The sequence below is a fragment of the Bipolaris oryzae genome (assembly GCF_000523455.1).
Source record: "Bipolaris oryzae ATCC 44560 unplaced genomic scaffold scaffold_58, whole genome shotgun sequence".
Taxonomy (NCBI): Eukaryota; Fungi; Ascomycota; class Dothideomycetes; order Pleosporales; family Pleosporaceae; genus Bipolaris; species Bipolaris oryzae.
In genome coordinates, this window is record NW_006911334.1 from 104583 (window position 1) to 123095 (window position 18513).

The 18513-nt window shown below is 52.1% G+C and overlaps 5 protein-coding genes across 5 annotated transcripts; 2 read left to right on the plus strand and 3 right to left on the minus strand.

The window, feature by feature from the left end:
• Positions 1-1480: 1480 nt before the first annotated feature.
• COCMIDRAFT_94385 (uncharacterized protein) lies at positions 1481-3167 on the minus strand (the record flags this gene model as incomplete). The annotated part of the gene is made up of 3 exons (XM_007689456.1): positions 1481-2196; positions 2246-2949; positions 3088-3167. 3 exons carry the CDS (start codon positions 3165-3167, stop codon positions 1481-1483), a joined length of 1500 nt encoding a protein of 499 aa, XP_007687646.1.
• A 339-nt stretch (positions 3168-3506) lies between these two features.
• Positions 3507-4265, plus strand: COCMIDRAFT_36469 (uncharacterized protein; the record flags this gene model as incomplete). Its single annotated transcript, XM_007689437.1, has 1 exon — positions 3507-4265. One exon carries the CDS (start codon positions 3507-3509, stop codon positions 4263-4265), a length of 759 nt encoding a protein of 252 aa, XP_007687627.1.
• A 247-nt stretch (positions 4266-4512) lies between these two features.
• COCMIDRAFT_36470 (carbohydrate esterase family 16 protein) lies at positions 4513-5546 on the minus strand (the record flags this gene model as incomplete). The annotated part of the gene is made up of 2 exons (XM_007689438.1): positions 4513-4651; positions 4711-5546. The coding sequence occupies 2 exons, from the start codon at positions 5544-5546 to the stop codon at positions 4513-4515; spliced, it is 975 nt and encodes a 324-aa protein (XP_007687628.1).
• A 1298-nt stretch (positions 5547-6844) lies between these two features.
• On the plus strand, positions 6845-9902 carry COCMIDRAFT_5003 (uncharacterized protein; the record flags this gene model as incomplete). The annotated part of the gene is made up of 2 exons (XM_007689416.1): positions 6845-6880; positions 6936-9902. The coding sequence occupies 2 exons, from the start codon at positions 6845-6847 to the stop codon at positions 9900-9902; spliced, it is 3003 nt and encodes a 1000-aa protein (XP_007687606.1).
• A 689-nt stretch (positions 9903-10591) lies between these two features.
• Positions 10592-17075, minus strand: COCMIDRAFT_5004 (uncharacterized protein; the record flags this gene model as incomplete). Its single annotated transcript, XM_007689417.1, has 2 exons — positions 10592-16090; positions 16146-17075. 2 exons carry the CDS (start codon positions 17073-17075, stop codon positions 10592-10594), a joined length of 6429 nt encoding a protein of 2142 aa, XP_007687607.1.
• Positions 17076-18513: the final 1438 nt, after the last annotated feature.

An 18513-nucleotide genomic window follows, 5' to 3' on the forward strand; every position in this document is an offset into this window, starting at 1 on the left:
TCACAGCCCTCTGCTGCACCCGCCGCCTACGCCTCCACACCAACAACCCCCCTCATCCCCCCAACGACAGCGAACTAGGCCCCATAGTATCCACCCACATCCTCCACCAAGACGGCAACTCCTTTCTGAGCTCGCTCCACCGCCACTTCCCGCTCTTAGAATCCATCCCCGAAGCGAGTCCGCGCCCCAGCGAAGACACACGGCGCCCTCAGGAGAAGAAAGCAGTGCCGCATCCATTGCGTAAGTATGCGGCGCAGAATGCTATTCCATGCAACAATGGTGGTGGTGGCGGTGGGAGGCTGCAAACGGCAGTGACAGGGATGGGTGAAGGATGAGTAAGATTGGATATTGTTTGTGTATTCTCCGCGGCGAAAGCGGAAATAATAGAGCGAGTGTGTGTGTAGGGGGGGGGGGGGGGGTTTAGTTAATTGTATCATTGTAAGAAATAAAAAATGTCTGTTTCCGGTGTATGAAAGTATCGTTCCTGTCTCTACTATCTAATGCGCGTCGTGATTACGTATGAGAGTAGAAACAACAAAGGCAATGCGGTCTTGGACGAGGGGGAGAAATTCGAGTACCAAGACTTGAGGCGTGGGATTAGGTTGGGGGTGGTGAGATGTGTGAATGAAATTCTTTTTTTCCCTTTGTTTGTTTGTTTGCTTGGTGTGGTGATGTGTAAGGGGTTGGTGGGATAGGGATGGTAGGTAACTGGATTTTTCTTACAAGGGATAATGAGCACGGGATGAGTGAGTGGTTTATGCGGGTTAGAGTGCTGTGCAAGGCTTGTCTGTTGGTTGATTGGTTAGATGGTGGATTGAGATTAGATATTTTCAAGGGTCTTGTTTGATCTGATTCTTCATTTTCACTTTTGTCTTTTGTCCCTCAGATGGGCTGCCTAATTGCTGTATAGCGTCGACTTGGAGCTGGAGGGTTGAGGCCATGTCCTGTATTTTCAGTAGGCTTTGGTGCTGGACTAACATTAGCAGAACAATATCTCTCCTTTTTTTTTTTTGAAAAAAATCATATCTCATTGTTGATGTGGATTGACAAGAAGATATGCAAATATCCTCCATTTTTGTATGTTCATAGCAAACGTTTTTCATTTGCTCCGAGCATATGTATCGTACATGGATGTAACAATCTCTGCACCCCACCCCGCCCCTCCCATGACGACATTCCTGGGTATAAAAAGAAAAGAAAAATGTAGCAAGGATGATATGTCACGTCTTGCTCTCCCTGCTATGTATATGAACACCATCGCTATGCTCCCTCCTTCCATGCCAGAGTAACTAATCGACTTTTGTGCCTAACTAAAATGGTGCACAGAAAACTAGAGCCGAGCGGAAACAAAAAACTAAAAGTCAAAAGGGGATGTGCAGTCGCGAAACAGACCCGATTAGCCAGAAACGATAGGCAAAAGGACGAACACCAATCCAGAACTTGCACTGGTCGCAACTCAGCTGGAAAAACAGAAAACGGCTCAAATCTCGATGTCAACGCCAATGTCCATGCTTGCAATAATATCATCGTCCATCTTGGGCTTCCTGAATGTCGGTAGGCCTTTCCGCTCGGTCTTCTTCTTCGGCTGTTGAGGGTTGGGCGTGCTTGCCCTGGAACTACCGTCGCCGTCGAAGAGGGCGTCGACATCTAGGGCCTTCTTCTTCTGGGCCTCTTCCTCCTGTGCCTTCTTCGCCTCCTCTTCTGCTTTACGACGAGCAGCCTCTTTCTTTTGATCGATCTTCTTTTGTCGCTGTTGCTCGAGCTGGGCCTTGCGCACGCGCTCAGCCTCTAAGATACGGTTCTTGCGGTTGAGCTCCGCAACACGCGCAGCAGCTGCCTCGGATTGGGTTGCAATCTTAGGCTGAGCGTCAGAAGATGAGCGTTGTAGAAGATGGGCGTATTTCTTGGATTTGGCGATACGCGCGCTGATGTCGGCGTCGGTCCAGTAGTGGTTCTGAAGCGCCTTGAGGTCGTCATACTTCCGCTTAAGGAAAGACTGGGATGGCACCTTGGAGTTTGTCTCGGCAAGGGATTGGCGATAGATATCAAGATCGCTCTCGGTAAAGCGCTGGTTCGACATGAATTGGAACTGGTAGTCCTTCTTCACTGACCCATGTTGCGCAATGACGTATTGATCTGTCGCGATGCGTTTGCCATCCTTGCCTTCGAAAACATAGGGCTTACCCACGGAGAAGCCTAGGGAATGAGTTAGTTGTATTCATGATGCAGTTGTCAGCATGCCTACCTTTGATTTGCGCCATCTTGTAGAGAGTGCGACGTTGGGCATCCTGACCAACACCCACACGCCCAAAAGCGCCTGTCAAGGCCTCTTCGAAACCTGGGTGGAAGCATACTTCCGAGAAGAAGCCTCTACCGACGCGCACCGATTCAAAGTCACGTAGGGTTGCAGGCACATCCTCGCGAACCTTGTCTGGTACTCTGTCGTCCCACTCAACATCGCTCTCGCCATCAGCGTCAAGATCTGAGCCACCGTCGCGATCGCCAGAGCTGGAGCGCCTACGGTCACCACGCCGGTCATCGTGTCGCTGTCTTTGCTGGCCTCGCTGCTCTCGTTCGCGCTTGTATGCCTCAAGTTTCTCGTTCTTACGGGGCTGCACTTTGGGGCGGCTGCTTTTGCGCATAGTATCGTCAGGGTCTTCTGAATCGGCCTTGCGCTTTCGGTCGTTTTGTACGTTGGCAGCACGCCTTGCGAGCTCTGCCTTGAAGTTGGCATTGCTCATCTCCTCAGCGCGTTGGCCCAGAATCTCCTCTCGCTCCAACTGCGACATGCCCATGATCTGCCGCTTGTCTGCCTCGTCGATGTATTTGCCCTCGAGGGGGTAGGGCACGTCGGCCGCGTGCGCGGGCTCGTCATCATCGCGATCCGAGTCGGATTCGTCCATGGCATCTGATCCCAGCGAGTTTGGCGATGAGGCTGCAGGCGACGAACTGGGTCGAGTCAGCGCCATGGTGCGGTAAGGGGTTGAAACGGTCGGTGGAGGGTTGAACGGAAGAGTATGGGAGGAAGCGATGGGAAGGAGTGGCGAGAGATGGATGAGTGGTGATGGGTGAGAGAGGAGTACTCACGCCTCGCCTTCTTCTACGTCTGCGTCTTCGTCACCACCCGCGAGGGCGAAGAGCTCATCGTCGATATCATCGGCCGACATTGTGGAGGTGAATGGGAAAAAGTTTTGCGGTAGATTTCTGGCCTGTTGCAGCGACAGTAGCGGCGATAACGGGGGGGTCGCTGAGGATGTCGGGAGGAGATTTGGGCGCGCTTAAGGGGGAAAGAGGAGGAAACAGGAACGTGGGAAGTCCAAAGGTTGGGGAAACGCTCCCAGCGCTCGGACCACGCCGCGTCCTCCGAGTGGATCACTGGTTGCGTGCAGTGAGCGCATCATAGGCCGTCTTCCTATTCTTCTGTTCATTGCATTCACATTTTCCAAGAACAATTTCCTATTTCTTTTTTCATTCATATTATTGTACAATAGTCGGGAATACACGTCATGTCTTTTGCAGTCCACTCATCACGAACAATATCACGCAGCATCTGCCGCAGCCTGCAATACCCAGTCCTCGATTTTCTTGCCCCCAGTACAGCCACTTGCGCACCACGCCAGACCGTGCGATTCTCCAGCACAGCGTCCACGCCGCCCTCGCCACAAACAACAAAAGATGGCAAGCCAATACGGCCGCTTACACCCGAACAGCGGGAATTTCTATCTTCGGCATTGCGAGTGAACCAGACGGGTGAGCTCGCCGCCATCCTCATCTATGCTGCCCAGTCGCCAGTCATCACACGGTCACATCCCCACTTGCGCCCACTCATGAAGCACATGTACGACCAGGAAGCAGGGCACTACAAATACTTCAACAACGTCATCTCCAAGCACCGTATACGCCCGACGGCCATGACTCCCATCTGGACGGCGGCAGCGAGCATTCTGGGCTGGTCGACGGCCGTCATGGGGCGCGAGGCAGCCATGGCGTGTACAGAGGCTGTCGAGACGGAGATTGGGACGCACTACAATGAGCAGGTGCGGGTACTGCTGGACTGGGCTAAGAAGTGTGAGGAGAGGGGACAGAGCTTAGGCCCCGAGTTGGATAAGTTGGTAGTTGAGTTGAGACGGATAAGAGATGAGGAACTGGAGCATTTGGATCACGCCGTTGAGAACGATGCCAAGAACGCAAAGCCATACGAACTTCTGACCGAGGTTATAAGGGGTGGGTGTAGAGGCGCCATCTGGGTGAGTGAGCGAGTGTAATGTGATCCTTGCAGACATGACATGAGAAGACAATGGCGCGGGATTTGGATTCTATTTCTCTATTTCATGACTGTATACTATACGTTTGCGCCACCCCACTTATCTTACTCTAGAACATAGCTCATTGCACAGGTTCACTTCGCGATGGGTTCTATTTTTTGATAATCAAGTATGTACAACGGTTGTAGACCAAAATGGCTACCATGATCTGGAAGACCAGAATACTGCACCTCATTCCAGGCAATGCTTACTTGGAAAGCAATTCAACAATGGAAGCTGCTGTGGCATTGTTGATTGAAAAAGTAGGGTGCAGCTCGTTGAGCCATAGGTACTCGTTGACAGGGTACTGGCAGCTAGGATCCTTGGTATACCAGGTCGGTGTGCCACTATTCACTCGTTAGCTAACATGGCCCGCAGTATGTAGGCTGCGAATTACAAGACTTACTTTTTGTACGCATTGCAGTAGCCAGTAACATTTTTCAAGTCGGCAGTCTGCTTGTAGCTCGCAGGGTTCTTGATGACGCTGTTGTATAGTGCCCACGTATCGTACACAAATGCAGTGGTGCCTGTGTTCTTTGCTTGGAAGCCAGATACCATGTTGGTAATTCTCTTGTTCCAATCCTCAATCGCCTTGCCCTCGTGCTCTACTGCATATCCACCATCGTTTTGCTGCGTGGTCAAGGGTGCGAGATTGACAGGTGGGACGTTGAGGAAGAGGAAATTGCGGCCTCCAGTAGCGTAGATGTCGGTTAGCTGCTTCTCATACACTGTGAAGATGGTGTCCCAGAGAGCACTAGAGTTGTCCCGCCACCAGCTGGTTCCTACGTCGTTGATGCCGATGAAGAAGGCAAAGAGTGACGAGTCGGATGTCCAGGGAGCAAAGTCGGGATGGGAGCCATACGTCGGCAGGAATTGGGACTGGACCTGTTCCTTCATGCTGACTACGGTCGGCGTATACGGGGCGACGAGGTCCGAAGATACGGTGGCTCCGCCGTAAGCCATGTTGTAAGTCAGCAGAGTGCTGGCATTGTAGGTGGTAGTAAGAAATCCGACCCAGTTGGGACCGTTTGAAGATGTCCAGCCAGGATATGGCGGGTTGCCGAGAGGATTAGATGGGCTTGGTTGGGTGCCGTTTACATTGAAGCCAGTCTGAGTGTAGGAATCACCGAAGACGAAAAGGTGTTTGACGTTCTTCCATCCGGACCAAGAGGACGCTTGTGCTTCGGATGCAGCGAGACTAGTGGTTGCCAAAGACAAGGCAAGAGCGATTGATTTAACCATGTTGGCAAACAGCCGTAAGCAATATGGCAAGGTGAGAGAAGTGGTTACATCCTGGAATTAGCAGCGGACGGCATGTTAATAAATGCGATGGGGACAATTATTCGGGGAGACGGAACGGGATGATGATCTTGACTAGCACTAACGAGGTAGATTGAATGGAAATTGAGGGCTATATGGCATTACCCCACATTTGGAGTATAAAGTGCATGGTAGCACTACTTTGACATAGTTACGGAAGAATTATGGGAGCAAGGGTACGCGGTGCACTAATAAGAGGCTCCGGGCGAGGGCGTGGTAGGCAGTGCTAGACCAGAAGTGGACGAGGATCCAGATGGTCCGCGTCGCAAAGGGAATAGTGTGTGAAACGCGACGACGCGACGGCTTGTATAGAGATTCGACAGGACTTGGTGGTGTCTGCAGGTCTGGAGCACGACATAAATGAGGTTCCCGAAGTCGGAGGGGGACGGAAGCCGAAGCTCACGTGACCCGGCGCCGGGACAGAGTCGGGGTGAGACATGTTTGAGATGACAATCAAAGAGGCGTCGAGAAGGGGAAGAGCAGCGTACAAAGACGGAGCGGTTGGTAAGCTTATCAAGCCACGAGGACAGGCGAGCCGGATGTAGCGGCAGGTCGACAGCGGATTACTTGGGCCGGCCGAGCAGGCAGTGCGTCATGCGAAGAGGAAAGCATGGAATAATTGTGGTGGCTGACAGTGGCGCAATAAGGCTGATGCGGCGGCTGGACCAATGCACACCCCGGTTCGCTGGCCGTGCTCCCAGCCGCCGCATACTACTACCAGGCACATGTAAAGTATGTCAAGTATGTCTACTATCCCCGTAGTTTGAGAACATTGCCGCCTGTCACGCGCCAAACCATTGCTGTTGCACGCCTGCTCTACGGGGTATACCTGGTCGGTGTAGACATCTGCGCCTCAGCATCGCGACAGGACACGCACAAGCAGCCACAAAGCCGCTGGCTGCATCCACACAAGACTCGGCCTCGCTGCAGTCCCGCATTCCGACTCAACCTTCACCACACTGCCTCTTGTCGCCCATCCTCTAAGTCCGACAGCACCCCCGACCCTGCCTGTTCCGCCGTCCGAAATGCCCGCCCACTGAGACGCCCCCATCTCCAGCCTATTCAGATCCTGCGTTCGCTTGACCGCCGTGCATTGACAGCAAACGTATATCTGACGCCAGCCCCCCCGCGTACAGCTTGCTTTTGCAAACCCTGGGACACCACAACCCTAATACACCGGCTACCAGAGTACCAGCGAACCAGAGTCGTACCCGCCCACCATGGCCGGAATGGAGAACATTGAAGTCCATAGCAAGGTACGTCTCCCACCTTCCGTCTACTACCCCTGCTGCCCTTGCTGATTCCTGCCAGTCTTACCTTGTAAGGTGGGTCAATGTTTCCTCGGGTCACACCATATCATGGAGTGTCCAACCACACAAAAAGTCTCTCAATTTCGGCATCTTCAAGCATCCCGGAAATGCGACGGGCTCAGCTCCCCACCTGCCTTCCACGGCCACCTTCGAGGCCGGACCAGGCACCCCCTCCCTCGAGCCACCCGTAACGCGCGGGCGCGGAGCCTCGACGTCGAGAAACGACCGAACCGTCGTCCTGGAAAAGCTGTCAGCAATCGGTCTGAAGCAGGTACACTGGCATGGCAAATGTGAGGCCGATACCGTCTCCATGGGCACTTACGACATACCCCCCGGCGAGGGCGGCATGTATGGCCTTGTCTTCGACAACACCTTTTCGAAGACAGTGTCCAAGACGGCCACATTTGTTCTCATGACATATCCAACCAATGCCGCTCCAAAATCGGGTCACCACATGCACTATGCCCAGGCAATGGCTGGAGTAAGCACAACCAGTCTCGCCAAGTCATCACCTTCTATCAACCCCGCCGAATCATCTGAGTCCTTAGCTCAAACATCTGGAGATCGACCAAAGTCGCAATACGGCCAGAAACAAGGCAGTCTATCTGGCTCGTCTTTTCTCACCGGCGTATTGCAGAAGAAGCGAAGGAAGAGGAATCAGGGTTATGCGAAGCGCTTCTTTTCTTTGGACCTTACCTCGTCAACACTGTCGTATTACCGCAACGACCATTCCTCCGCTCTGCGCGGCGCCATCCCCCTGTCGCTAGCCGCCGTCGGCGCAAACGAGGAAACAAGGGAAATCTCTGTAGATTCAGGAGCGGAGATCTGGCAGTTGCGCGCCCTCAATGAAAAGGATTTTCAAATGTGGAAAAACGCGCTTGATCGTGCATCGAGAACAGCAGCAGACAGGGGAGCAGTGGCCTCGCCGACCCTACAAATACAAGAGGGAACATTTCAGAGCTTCCCACAAGCCTCAAGTGCGATTGAAGAGAACGAATGGGCTAGGGTCGAGGCATTGATGGGGCGAGTTTCTGGTACAAGAGACGCAGTGCGAAGATTGGTCCAGCAAACCGAACCCAAGTCCGCTACAAGCACTACGTTGGCTGTTACAAGGACAAACGAAACTGCATCGCCTGCACCATCCGAAACAGAACCCAGCGACTATTTCCCTGAACAAAAGGCACCCCAAAAGTCTTCCTTTTGGAAGCGCAAGCCAAGTAGTTCGGCTGCCCAGAGCCCTTCAGGGCTATCCAACAAGAGTGGCTCGTCCGGAGCAGTCCCTCCCCTGCCTCCCCTGCCCGCAAACATCTCAGCAAATGGCACGCTTGCAGTGCCAGCCCAGAATGGCCAGGGTGCAAGTTCCCCGATGGAAGAACTTTTGCATGGCAACTGCATGGCTCTGCTGAAAGACCTGGATTCCGTTGTCGCAGACTTTGCCAATCTCATTAGCGAAAGCAAGCAACGCCGAGCGTTAGCACAACCACCACCACTCTCTGCTGTGCCATCACGCAACAGCTTCGAATCAACTGTAGAATCTGTTGACGAGTTCTTCGATGCTACCGATGGCGGCGGCAGCAAGTCGCAATTGCTTACTATTCGGCGTGATAGTGGCGACAATGAGCATGAGCGTGGACAAGCTCCAAATGAGGACTCGGACGGAGAATCTGAGTCGTCATCTGAAAACGGAAGCGAGGAAACAAGAGATCGCCCACGAATGTCGCTTGAGATGACACCAGCACTTTTCCCTACAAAGCCCGAATCTCTAAAGCCTCTACCTCTCGATCCGGTCAACCGTCGAGCCACTGTCCCTGCGCCTAAAGTCCAGCCCCCAAGTCTGATTGCATTCTTCAGAAAGAATGTTGGCAAAGATTTATCAACCATTGCTATGCCGGTATCTGCTAACGAGCCCACTTCGGCATTGCAACGACTAGCCGAACAGCTCGAGTATAGTGAGCTGCTAGATGCCGCCGTAGCGGCTCCCTCAGAAACGGGCGAGCGTCTTGTCTACATGGCCGCTTTTGCAATCTCAGCCTTCAGCAACACCCGTGTCAAGGATCGCGCAATCCGCAAGCCGTTCAACCCTATGCTTGGTGAAACGTACGAACTCGTTCGCGAAGACAAGGGGTTCCGCTTCTTTGCAGAAAAGGTCCTTCACCGTCCCGTACGCATGGCTTGCCAAGCCGAGGCACAAGAATGGACGTTTATCCAATCCCCAACCCCAATGCAGAAGTTCTGGGGTAAGAGTGCCGAGATCAACACCGACGGTCGTGTCCGCATCTTCTTGCATGCTTCCGGTGAGCACTACTCCTGGACCCTGGCAACATCTTATCTGCGCAATGTCATTGCAGGTGAAAAGTATCTTGAGCCCTCTGGTACAATGACCATTGTCTCGGAAACTACGGGCGCAAAAGCTGTTTGCACATTCAAAGCTGGCGGCATGTTTGCCGGCCGCTCAGAAGAAGTCTTGGTTCAAACATTCGATAACACTGGCTCCATTCTCCCGAGTGGTGCAACCGGCAAATGGACAACCGACCTTCAGCTCACATCCAACGGACAGCCGACCGGCAAGACTATCTGGAAAGTAGGTAGCTTGGTTGATAAAGCCGAGAAACACTATGGCCTCACCACCTTCGCCGCCGCTCTCAATCAGGTCACAGCTATTGAAGAAGGCCATATTCCACCCACCGACTCACGACTCCGACCCGATCAACGTGCCCTTGAAGACGGCGATGTAGACAAAGCCGAAGCGCTGAAGGCGCGTCTTGAAGAGCGCCAGAGAGCTAGAAGAAAGGTTCTAGAAGAACACGGTCAAGAGTGGAAGCCGCGTTGGTTCAGCAAGGCCGGAGCTGCCGAAGCGGCGGCATTGGGTGACGAAGAGATTTGGAGGCTCAAGGGAGGCAAGGATGGGTATTGGGAGTGTAGGGAACGGGGCGAATGGGGGGATCTGACTGAGGTCTTTGAGATTTGAGATGAGTTGTGTTGACGGATCAATAAAGGGGTGTTGGATTATGAACATAGAAATGAGGTTGATGAACGTTTAACGAGTTAAGATGGATTGGTGTTTTATGAATGATGCTTCATGTCTTATGATGGATTTAATATAGTTACTTTCTGAGTTGGACTGATATAGGCACCTTTTACTTAGACAGAGCGCTAAGCTCAGTAGACGGTTGTGAGGTCGACATTTTAATGACTATTCTTGTTATATGAGAGAGAGAGAGAGAGAGAGAGCGAGAAAAAACCAAATGAACCCCATTATTTACTTGTCTCTCTTTTGCCAGTGGATTACGTTCACAAACAGTGTCACAGATGCAGTATAGGGACTTTGATATGCAGTACTAACAACATTGGTATTGCGAACTACAAAAAATCATACTTTTTGTAAAGAAAGAAAGAAAGAAAAAACTTTACACTCAAGGAAAGAAACTCTAAAGAGAGTGGAGGCTGAGAAGTAGTCAACACCATCAAGGCATCTTTCCTACCCCCACGTTAAGCAGACTAATGAACATCCAAGGAAAAGAAAAAAGAAACGAGCGAAACGGAACGCTACAAGTATCCCAAAAAAAAACACCGATTTACTCATTAACAATCATACACCCCTTTCATCCTACACATCACTTCTCTCTCTCTCTCTCTCTCTCTCTGCTCTTCTCTTTCTTACATGCGAACCATACTTCCATTCCCCATTACGGGCGACCCAACCGTCAACTGCCTCTGCTGGACGCGTCCCATGACCAAGTCATCGCTCCCAAACGTCCAGTCCTCAACCCCTTTGAACCCTCCCTCCTGCGACTCTGCCTTGCCCGCACCAAACGGCTTGGCATCCCACTTCTCGATGCCCTCTGCGCCCTTCCACTTTGGATCGGGGCCGAAGACACGGAAGAGAAGGGCGTTGAGGCGCTCGTACTCGGCGTGGGATTTGGGCCATGCGCCGTAGCGCTGGTAGGCGAGCTTGAGGAGGTGCAGGTGCTTGAGGGCTGTGGCGGCGTGGTCCATTGTGCTTGCGTCGATGGAGTCTGGGCCGGGGGTGTTGGGCGCGGTTTTGACGTTGATGCCCTCGCGCGCGAGGAGTTGGGCGGTGGTGTCCATTTCGTCGTCGTCGTCGTCATCGTCTTCGTTGTCTTGAGCGGCGGTAGAGGCGGAGTTGGAGGATGTGTTGACGAGGATGCGGAGGAGGTCTTCGTGGACGAGAATGGCTTTTTTGAAGCAGTCTTGTGCCATGCTTGCGGTTTTTTCACCCTTGGCGGCTTGGGCTTGGTAGTGCTGGCCGGTCGAGGTGTAGAGTTGGGCGAGGAGCTCGTAGGTTTCGATTGTGACGGGGGCGCGGGGGCCGTGGGCGCGACGCATGTTGTAGGCAATGTCTTCGGCGAGGCGGATGGCTTTGACGGGGTGGCCGCCCATGTAGCGGGCGCAGATGAGGCGCCGGCCCAGGTTGAGCAGGACTTCGGCGGGCCAGGAGCGTTGGGCGTCGCGGGTTTGCCAGAGGGTGGTGAGGAGCCATTCGAGGGTCTCGTAGTCTTCTTGTTCGCCGAGGAGCGCGGAGAGCTGGCTCAGTTCGTACAGCTGGATGTGAGCAAAGTTGATCTTGAGGTTCTTGCAGATTTCCAGGATTTGCTTGACGATACGGTTGGATAGGGCGAGCATCTTCTTGCGCAGAGCAGCATCAGGACACTTCTCGTTGCTGTCACGGCCGACGAGGAGAGAAGCAAGCTTAAAGCCCATGCCGATAGCTCGTGGGCCGTTGTAACCATCGTGCTTGTTAGCAAAGAGGAAGCCGAGAGTGGCAATGTCGTATGCCTCGCGGAACTTCTTCTCCTTGGTAAGCTGGCTGACGCTTCGGTTGCTGGAGAGAATGACGGAGCGAATGAAGTCCTTGTTGCGGCCACTACCGAGGTAGTCGAGAATACCAATGATGAAGATGCGAGGAGATTCCTTGCTAAAGTCCTTCAAGTCCTGAGCATCACGCTTGACAAAGAGATCAACAGCCTGGTCCTCGACAACCGAGATCATATCCTTGTTGTCGTTGCGGCGGAGATAGTATCGGAGTGGGGCAGCAGCAAGAAGAATGTTTGTCAGACTCTCGTTGTTCTGGAGCGTCTGGTGGAACTGGACCCAGTAGATGTACTCCATGGTTAGGTCAGCATAGATTTCTGAGAAGGTGATGCTGAGATCCTTTCTGAGATGGTATTGGAGCGACGCAAGGAAAGCAAGAGAAGTGCGTCCAGTCTTGGTCAGATCAAATAACCACTTGGATGCATTCCTAGAGTCTTTGGCACAAATTTGGCGATGCATTTCCTGAACCATAGCATACGCGGTGCTGCTCTGGCCAATGGCTTGCATGGTAGAAGCGATGGAAGCAGCAGACTCCATTTGCTTCTGCGAGGAGGTCTCCTTAGTGACGATCTCAGAGACAGCCTTTGAAATCTGCTTGACTGCAACATCTGTCTTTTGCTGACGCGAGTAGAGAGTCGCAAGCTCCTTCAGGCTGGTAAGCGAAGACTCGTGGCTGTAGCCGTACTTCTGGGTAGCCTCTTGGAAGTGCGATTCGCTAATCGTCAAGGCGCGTGAGATAGTCTCAGCCTTAAGGTTGGTGGAGGATGTCGAGTGCATCTGCTTCAGGTAGAGTGACGACAATGAGTTGTTGATCTCAGTAACTGTAGTCCTTGTGGTGATTTGTTTGCCAGACTGCGAAACGGCCTCGTAGAGAGAAATTGCCTCGGACATATGCTGCTCGCTGCTCTGGGCAACTTGAGCGAGCGAGAGGGTTGCATTGACGGCGATAGTAGACTCAGCGCCGAAGACTGCAGTAGAAGTCTCGCGGTACTCCTTGGTGACCTTGTACAGATCAGACCAGGTGGCCTTTGTCTCCTCAAGACACTGGTAGTATCGCTCGTACAGCGTCTCAACAAACTTGGTATCGGTAAAGACCTTGTGCTCCTTGTGTTGTCGAACAAAAGTGTTCCAGAGCACCTTGTAGAAGGTCACAGCTTCCGCATAGCGACGATCTTCCCAGTATGTCACGGTGACCACCTGCAAAGCATCCAACGCATTCTTGTGGCAAATTTCGGACTCTTTGTTCAGCGCAACCAGAATCTGCAGGTAATAGTCAAGCCAGTATCCATGGTTTCTGGGGTGAGCGCGACATCTCTGAGCCAGAAGGTATAGAGTCTGGATAGTTTTCTCGTGCGTTTGACCAAGTCGTGCACGGTATACAACCAGGATCTCTTGGTAAATACTGATAGCCTTATCTACATAGCCGTGCTTGTCGTAGAAGTCGATCAAGAGGTTCTTTGACTTGTCAAAGATGGCTTGGTCAATCTTTTCCGTGACAAGGACAGCGCGGAAAAGGCGGTTGTACACGTCATCGACTTTGTCCAGCTGTCGTCTCTGTAGATAGCACTCTGCAAGTCGCTCGACCAGTTCGACTGATTCTTGGAGGAATGATGTGGCCATGGTAACGTCATGAATGGAGCTTGCCAAGAAGGAAGACCAGGTGCGCTTCAAAGTAGCGTGAATGACGTTGATAGCTGCGGTATAATCGCTCTTTGCCATGTACTGAGCTGTGAGCTTCTTGGAAAGAGCAATCGTGCTTGAATCAAGCGTCTTCGAGCTCGAGATGGTGGTGAAGAACACGTCCTGGAACACAGATTCAGAAATTGTCGTTGTAGTTTCTGTCACAGAACTAGAGCTGGCTAGGCTGTGCTGAACGAGTTCGCTAGAGGTCTGAGACAGCTGCTGGCGGACCTCAAGGGAAGCTTGAGATTCCTGGCGGTTCACACTCTGGTAGTAGGAGCTTGCAAACTTGAAGATCGAGAGTGCTTGAGCGTGTGCGTTCATGCTTCTCATCTCCTTGGCCACGTGCGTAAGTCGCGAGACAATGTTCTCTGAGAAAGAGAGCTGGTGAGCCTCGTATTGCTGCCAGACTGACGAAAGGACTGCCGTAGACTCGCTGCTTCGTTTTTGGTTCTTCAAAAACTGGGAGTACGAGGTGGCAATGTCAATGTTCTTTTCGTGCCACTCAATGCCCATGACAGTGCGACACTTGGAAGAAACTTCCATCCAGAGCTCGACGTACATTCTCTCCGCCTGTTGAAACTCCTTACGGTGAAGGTGCTGCTGGATTACGCTGAGCAGTGACTCGATTGAAGAGATGGTCATGACCATGGCAGCCTCCTCCTCGATCTCGTCACTGTCGAGGATAGAGCCGTGAAGATCAACATCGTCATGACGCTGGATATGCTTGATTCGAACGCCTCCATTCTCCCAGTGATCATCAGTGGATTGGTTTGGTCCAGAGCCATGGAGCTGAATCAATCGGTAAATCTTGAGCGAATTTTCCTTCTCGTTGATTGATTCGTACAGCTGTTGAAGACGGTGTTGAGTCTTGATGACAAGCTCAGAAGAGCTACCATATTGCGTCTCATAAGATGTGATGAGAACCTTCAAAATCTGTTCGCGGTTTGTCATGATCTCGGTCCTTGTGGAGGAGGTTTGCGTCTCTGTGATGCTCAAAAATTGAGTGGCACATTCCACAGTCAATGGATGGATGGGCGACAAAGTCTCTTTGCTGATGATGGTACAGATGTACAGGTACTTCGCAATTTGGGTAGTGTTGGAAACCATCATGTAGCTTGTTGCAATTGCTAGGTAGGTTTGGAGAACGGCGGGATGGTTCCTGGTGAAGAGCGTTTCACGCACGTTACCAACTGTCCTTTGAAGCTCAAGTACTTGAGGGATCGGGAGCTGCAAGTTCCAGCAGTTTGATTCCAAAATGGCAAGCATTGTCGTCTCCGGGAAGACCTTCTTGAGTTCAGCAGTCGGCTTGAACTCCCCATTCGATTTGGGGGCCAGAGGGGACTGTTGCAAATGCAAGACCCAATACCTGACTGCGTACTCAAGGAAGCGGTATTGCTTAAACAGGTTGTCTGGTGTCGATGGATCGGAGATGTCAAAAGTCGGCTCGCTCCTGCTGTCCTTGAGGACAGATTTGGTGTAAGCCAGGACTCTAAGGAGCAAATCCGTCTCACTATGCTCTAGTGGAATAGAAACCTTGCCAGTTTCGGCCAGATCGTGGAGAGTGGAGTGAATCACAGGGTGCCTGAATCGCACAATACGCTGGTGCAGAGTGAATAGCGGCTCCAGAGACCTGAACATCTCGTTGACGTTGACTCCCTTGTCAGAGATAGTTCCGCGCTGGACATCGACAGAGAACAGAGTGCGAATCTCGTCGATGGTGAGGGGACGCTCAGCAGCCAGGACCCACGATAGCATGGTCTTTGCATCATTGCTGGGGTTCAGCTGTTTGAAAAGAGTCACAATCAGGTCCGAGACTGTAGGTTTGGAAGTCTCCAGACCGCTGATGACCTTGCTCATGGCATCAGGGGATTTCTGGCCATTGAGTAGCTCACAGATCAATGATAGCTGCAAGAATGACCCGTTGGCAATTTGGATAACCCGATCCAGCAGTTGTTCTTGCTCGAGAGCGCGTTGGCCATGGAAGTAATGGTTGTGGATCAACGACCGTAGGGCAACAGCGTGTAAGTCATCCCGAACATCGTCGCGTGTGATTTCATGCTGGATGCCCATGGATGGAGATGAGAGCTTCACAGAAGAAGACATTGTGATCAGTCTTACGCCGCGACCCTGCTTCGTAACCTTGGCCAACTTCTCTAGAAGACCTGTCGAGCTGAAGCCACCCAGGGCTTGGACGGAGGCGCTCTTGGAATCAGCGATCTCATCCAGACCGTCGACTACAATCACAAGCTCATTGGAGCCAGCAGCAGGGTGCTGAAGGGCCTCTGTCAATGCCTGCCAAAGATACTCTTCGTAAGTCTTGACATCTTCACAGTTTCGGCATTGGTTATAGGCGCGGAAAAGCGCCCAGTACATGTTCATATTGCCAATGCGCAGGTTTAGCAGTTGGAAGAGCAGAGACTTCACAACTGCCAGCGAGGTCGCAGCGGTTGGAATATCCGGAGAGAGGGAACAGAACAATGTATCGTACTGCTGGCGGTTCATGGGCCGTTGCAGACGCTCAACGATGGATCCAGCAAGGGTAGTCTTACCAGCACCCGATTGGCCGGTGACCAAGAAGATGCGGTTTTGGCTGTGGAAAAACCTCGTCAAGTGCTTGTTGAACCACAGGCAAGTAAACTCCTGAAACGCATCGAGTAAGTGTTTGTTCTGTATCAGATTTCAGTCTTGTACTTACTGCTTGGTTGTCCACATATGTCTCATGATCTCTGGTGATTGCTGCAATCACTCGATCCTGAGAAGCCAGCCATCGGCTCAGATGCTGAACATCAATGGATTCTCCTTCTTCGAAAACTTCGTTTTCGATTTGGGATTGCCAGATGAGTTCAATCACAGTGTTCTGGCGGGTACGGAATGACTCGATCGTATCGCCAAATTGCTCAAAGATGTCCAGGCTAGTAGAGTTGGACGACATACCCTTGGCGGCGTAGTAGAATTGAATGCCGACATCGACTACGAGGCTGATAAGATCTGCGTAGAGGAGGCAAATCTGCTCGCGGATCTCAGGGCTCGCGGCCAACAACTCGGAACGGTGCAACACCGAGTGGAAGGACATGGCAAACTTGTAGAAGATTGAGAATGCCTTGTCCAAAGCTTCAGAGTTGTGGTGGCTGAGCTCAAGAAGCAGTTGTGCGTGGCCATAACCAACAATGGCAGCAGAGGCACTGTTGTGAGCAAACGGCTGGATGGCCTGTTCGAACTTGTGAAGTTGCTCTGCAAAATAAAGGGCGCGAATCAAGACTCTGTCCCATCGGCTGCCCTTGTGCGGGAGTGTGGTCAGTCGCTCGGACCTGATCCACTCGAGAAAAGAGACATAAGTAACATCACGGATGTTCTCATGCGCAATGCCCAGCGCCTTCTTGCTACGGTCAGTCAAAGCTGCCGCAGACTCTTGGACAAACAAATTTTGGTAGTTGCCAGTACTGCCGAGACGCTTCTTGGGGGATTTGATTGAGCCAAAGTTCCCGCTTGTGGCGCGAGAAGAGGCAAAAGACGACAAGCGCCCTTTGGTGCGGAAGAGCGCCCCAGGCGACTCTGTTGGGGAGAGTACACTTGCTCCGTTGGTTCCGTTCAGCTTTCCGGAAGAAGCAGAGAGTCTGAGAGACATGATGCTAGGCCGAAAAGGTGGCGGTGTGCTGTAGGTGATTGAGGATTGTGTTGAAAGATTAGAGCTCACCGAAAACCGGCGCGGTAGAGCAGGTTGCGGGCTTTCTGACACGAGAGGTTGCTGAGATGGTTGTGTAACAGATCTAGAGCCTGCAGCTGGGGGTGATGCAGGGCTAGTATCAACAGTCAATGACGGAGCAATTACTGTTGGCTCTTGAAGTGGCAAGGGACGTTGTGGTCCTATCGCTGGGCTTCTCAGAGACTGTGATGAGGGTTGAGACTGCAGTGTTGGTACAGTAGAGGTAGAATAGCTAATCTCGGGAGGAGATGGTAATCCCTTTGTTGATTGGGATCGGGATGGTGAGAGTCGAGCAGGAATTTGCAAAGGCGAAGTAGGGCCGGAGTCAATGGAGGAGATAGATGGACTACTTCTATCTCTATGCTGAGTGTTGTCGGGTGACTGTTGGGAGCGCTTCTTTTTCTGCTTTTCTTGCAGATGGATATCAGAATCAATTGTTGAGGGGCTCACACCAGGGAGTACTCACTGAATAGATGCAGCATGTGGATTGGAACACAGAAAGCTCAGTGTCCGGAGCGCAGGCAGTCTCTTTAAAACATGATGCTCTACAGCTATCAAGCGGGGCATGTCTGCTTGCATGGCATTGACCATCGGGCTGTAATCTCAGACTGCAGCTCCCGCAGCATTCCCAGTGGATTCTTCCTGGTTCACATGGCAGCTAGTTCAGCTAGTCCTAGGATGAAGGTATGTCCAGGGTACCCATTGTGGCTTGAGCTGACAATTCAGGCCGTCGATCCCTACATCAGGATGGAGGTAATAAGCTTGGCGTTCCTTCTGTGCGTGATATACAGCATTGGCGCGTACAGATGGTCTCAGTCTCTATGCCAAACCCACCTATCGTCCAGGTGTGGGGTGCGGCGCATGTTCCGTTGCAGGCTCAGCCCGGCAAAGCAACCAAGCACACAAGGTGGTAGGCAGGGTTACATATGTGGAGCCCGATAATTTTCGTGGTTCTACCAAAATGTGACAATGGCGTAAGTATGACCCTTGACGGTTCATATTGGATATCAATACATGGATGGGCGAGACTATTGTTAGGATACAGCTGTCTGCAAAAACACTGCCTTGATGGCTTCAGTCCTGACGTCTCCTTGCCCACGTAACCAAAACAACAGTTACATGAAACACCAAATGGGGTAGAGAGGGTGTAGATGGTGTTTGGAGGCCTGCTACATAGTTTCGGGAGAGGTGTAAAAAAAATGCACAGTGTACGTGGGTGTGCACTAGTGGCAAAGGCGGAGACACAGCATGCTCTCACTCTACACCTAAGAGCACATGGCCGTAGTCCAAGAACAGCCGGGAGGCATGGTGTGCATCTGATTTGGAAAAAAACGAAGCCGGCTCGCCCTGCTGTCGTTGG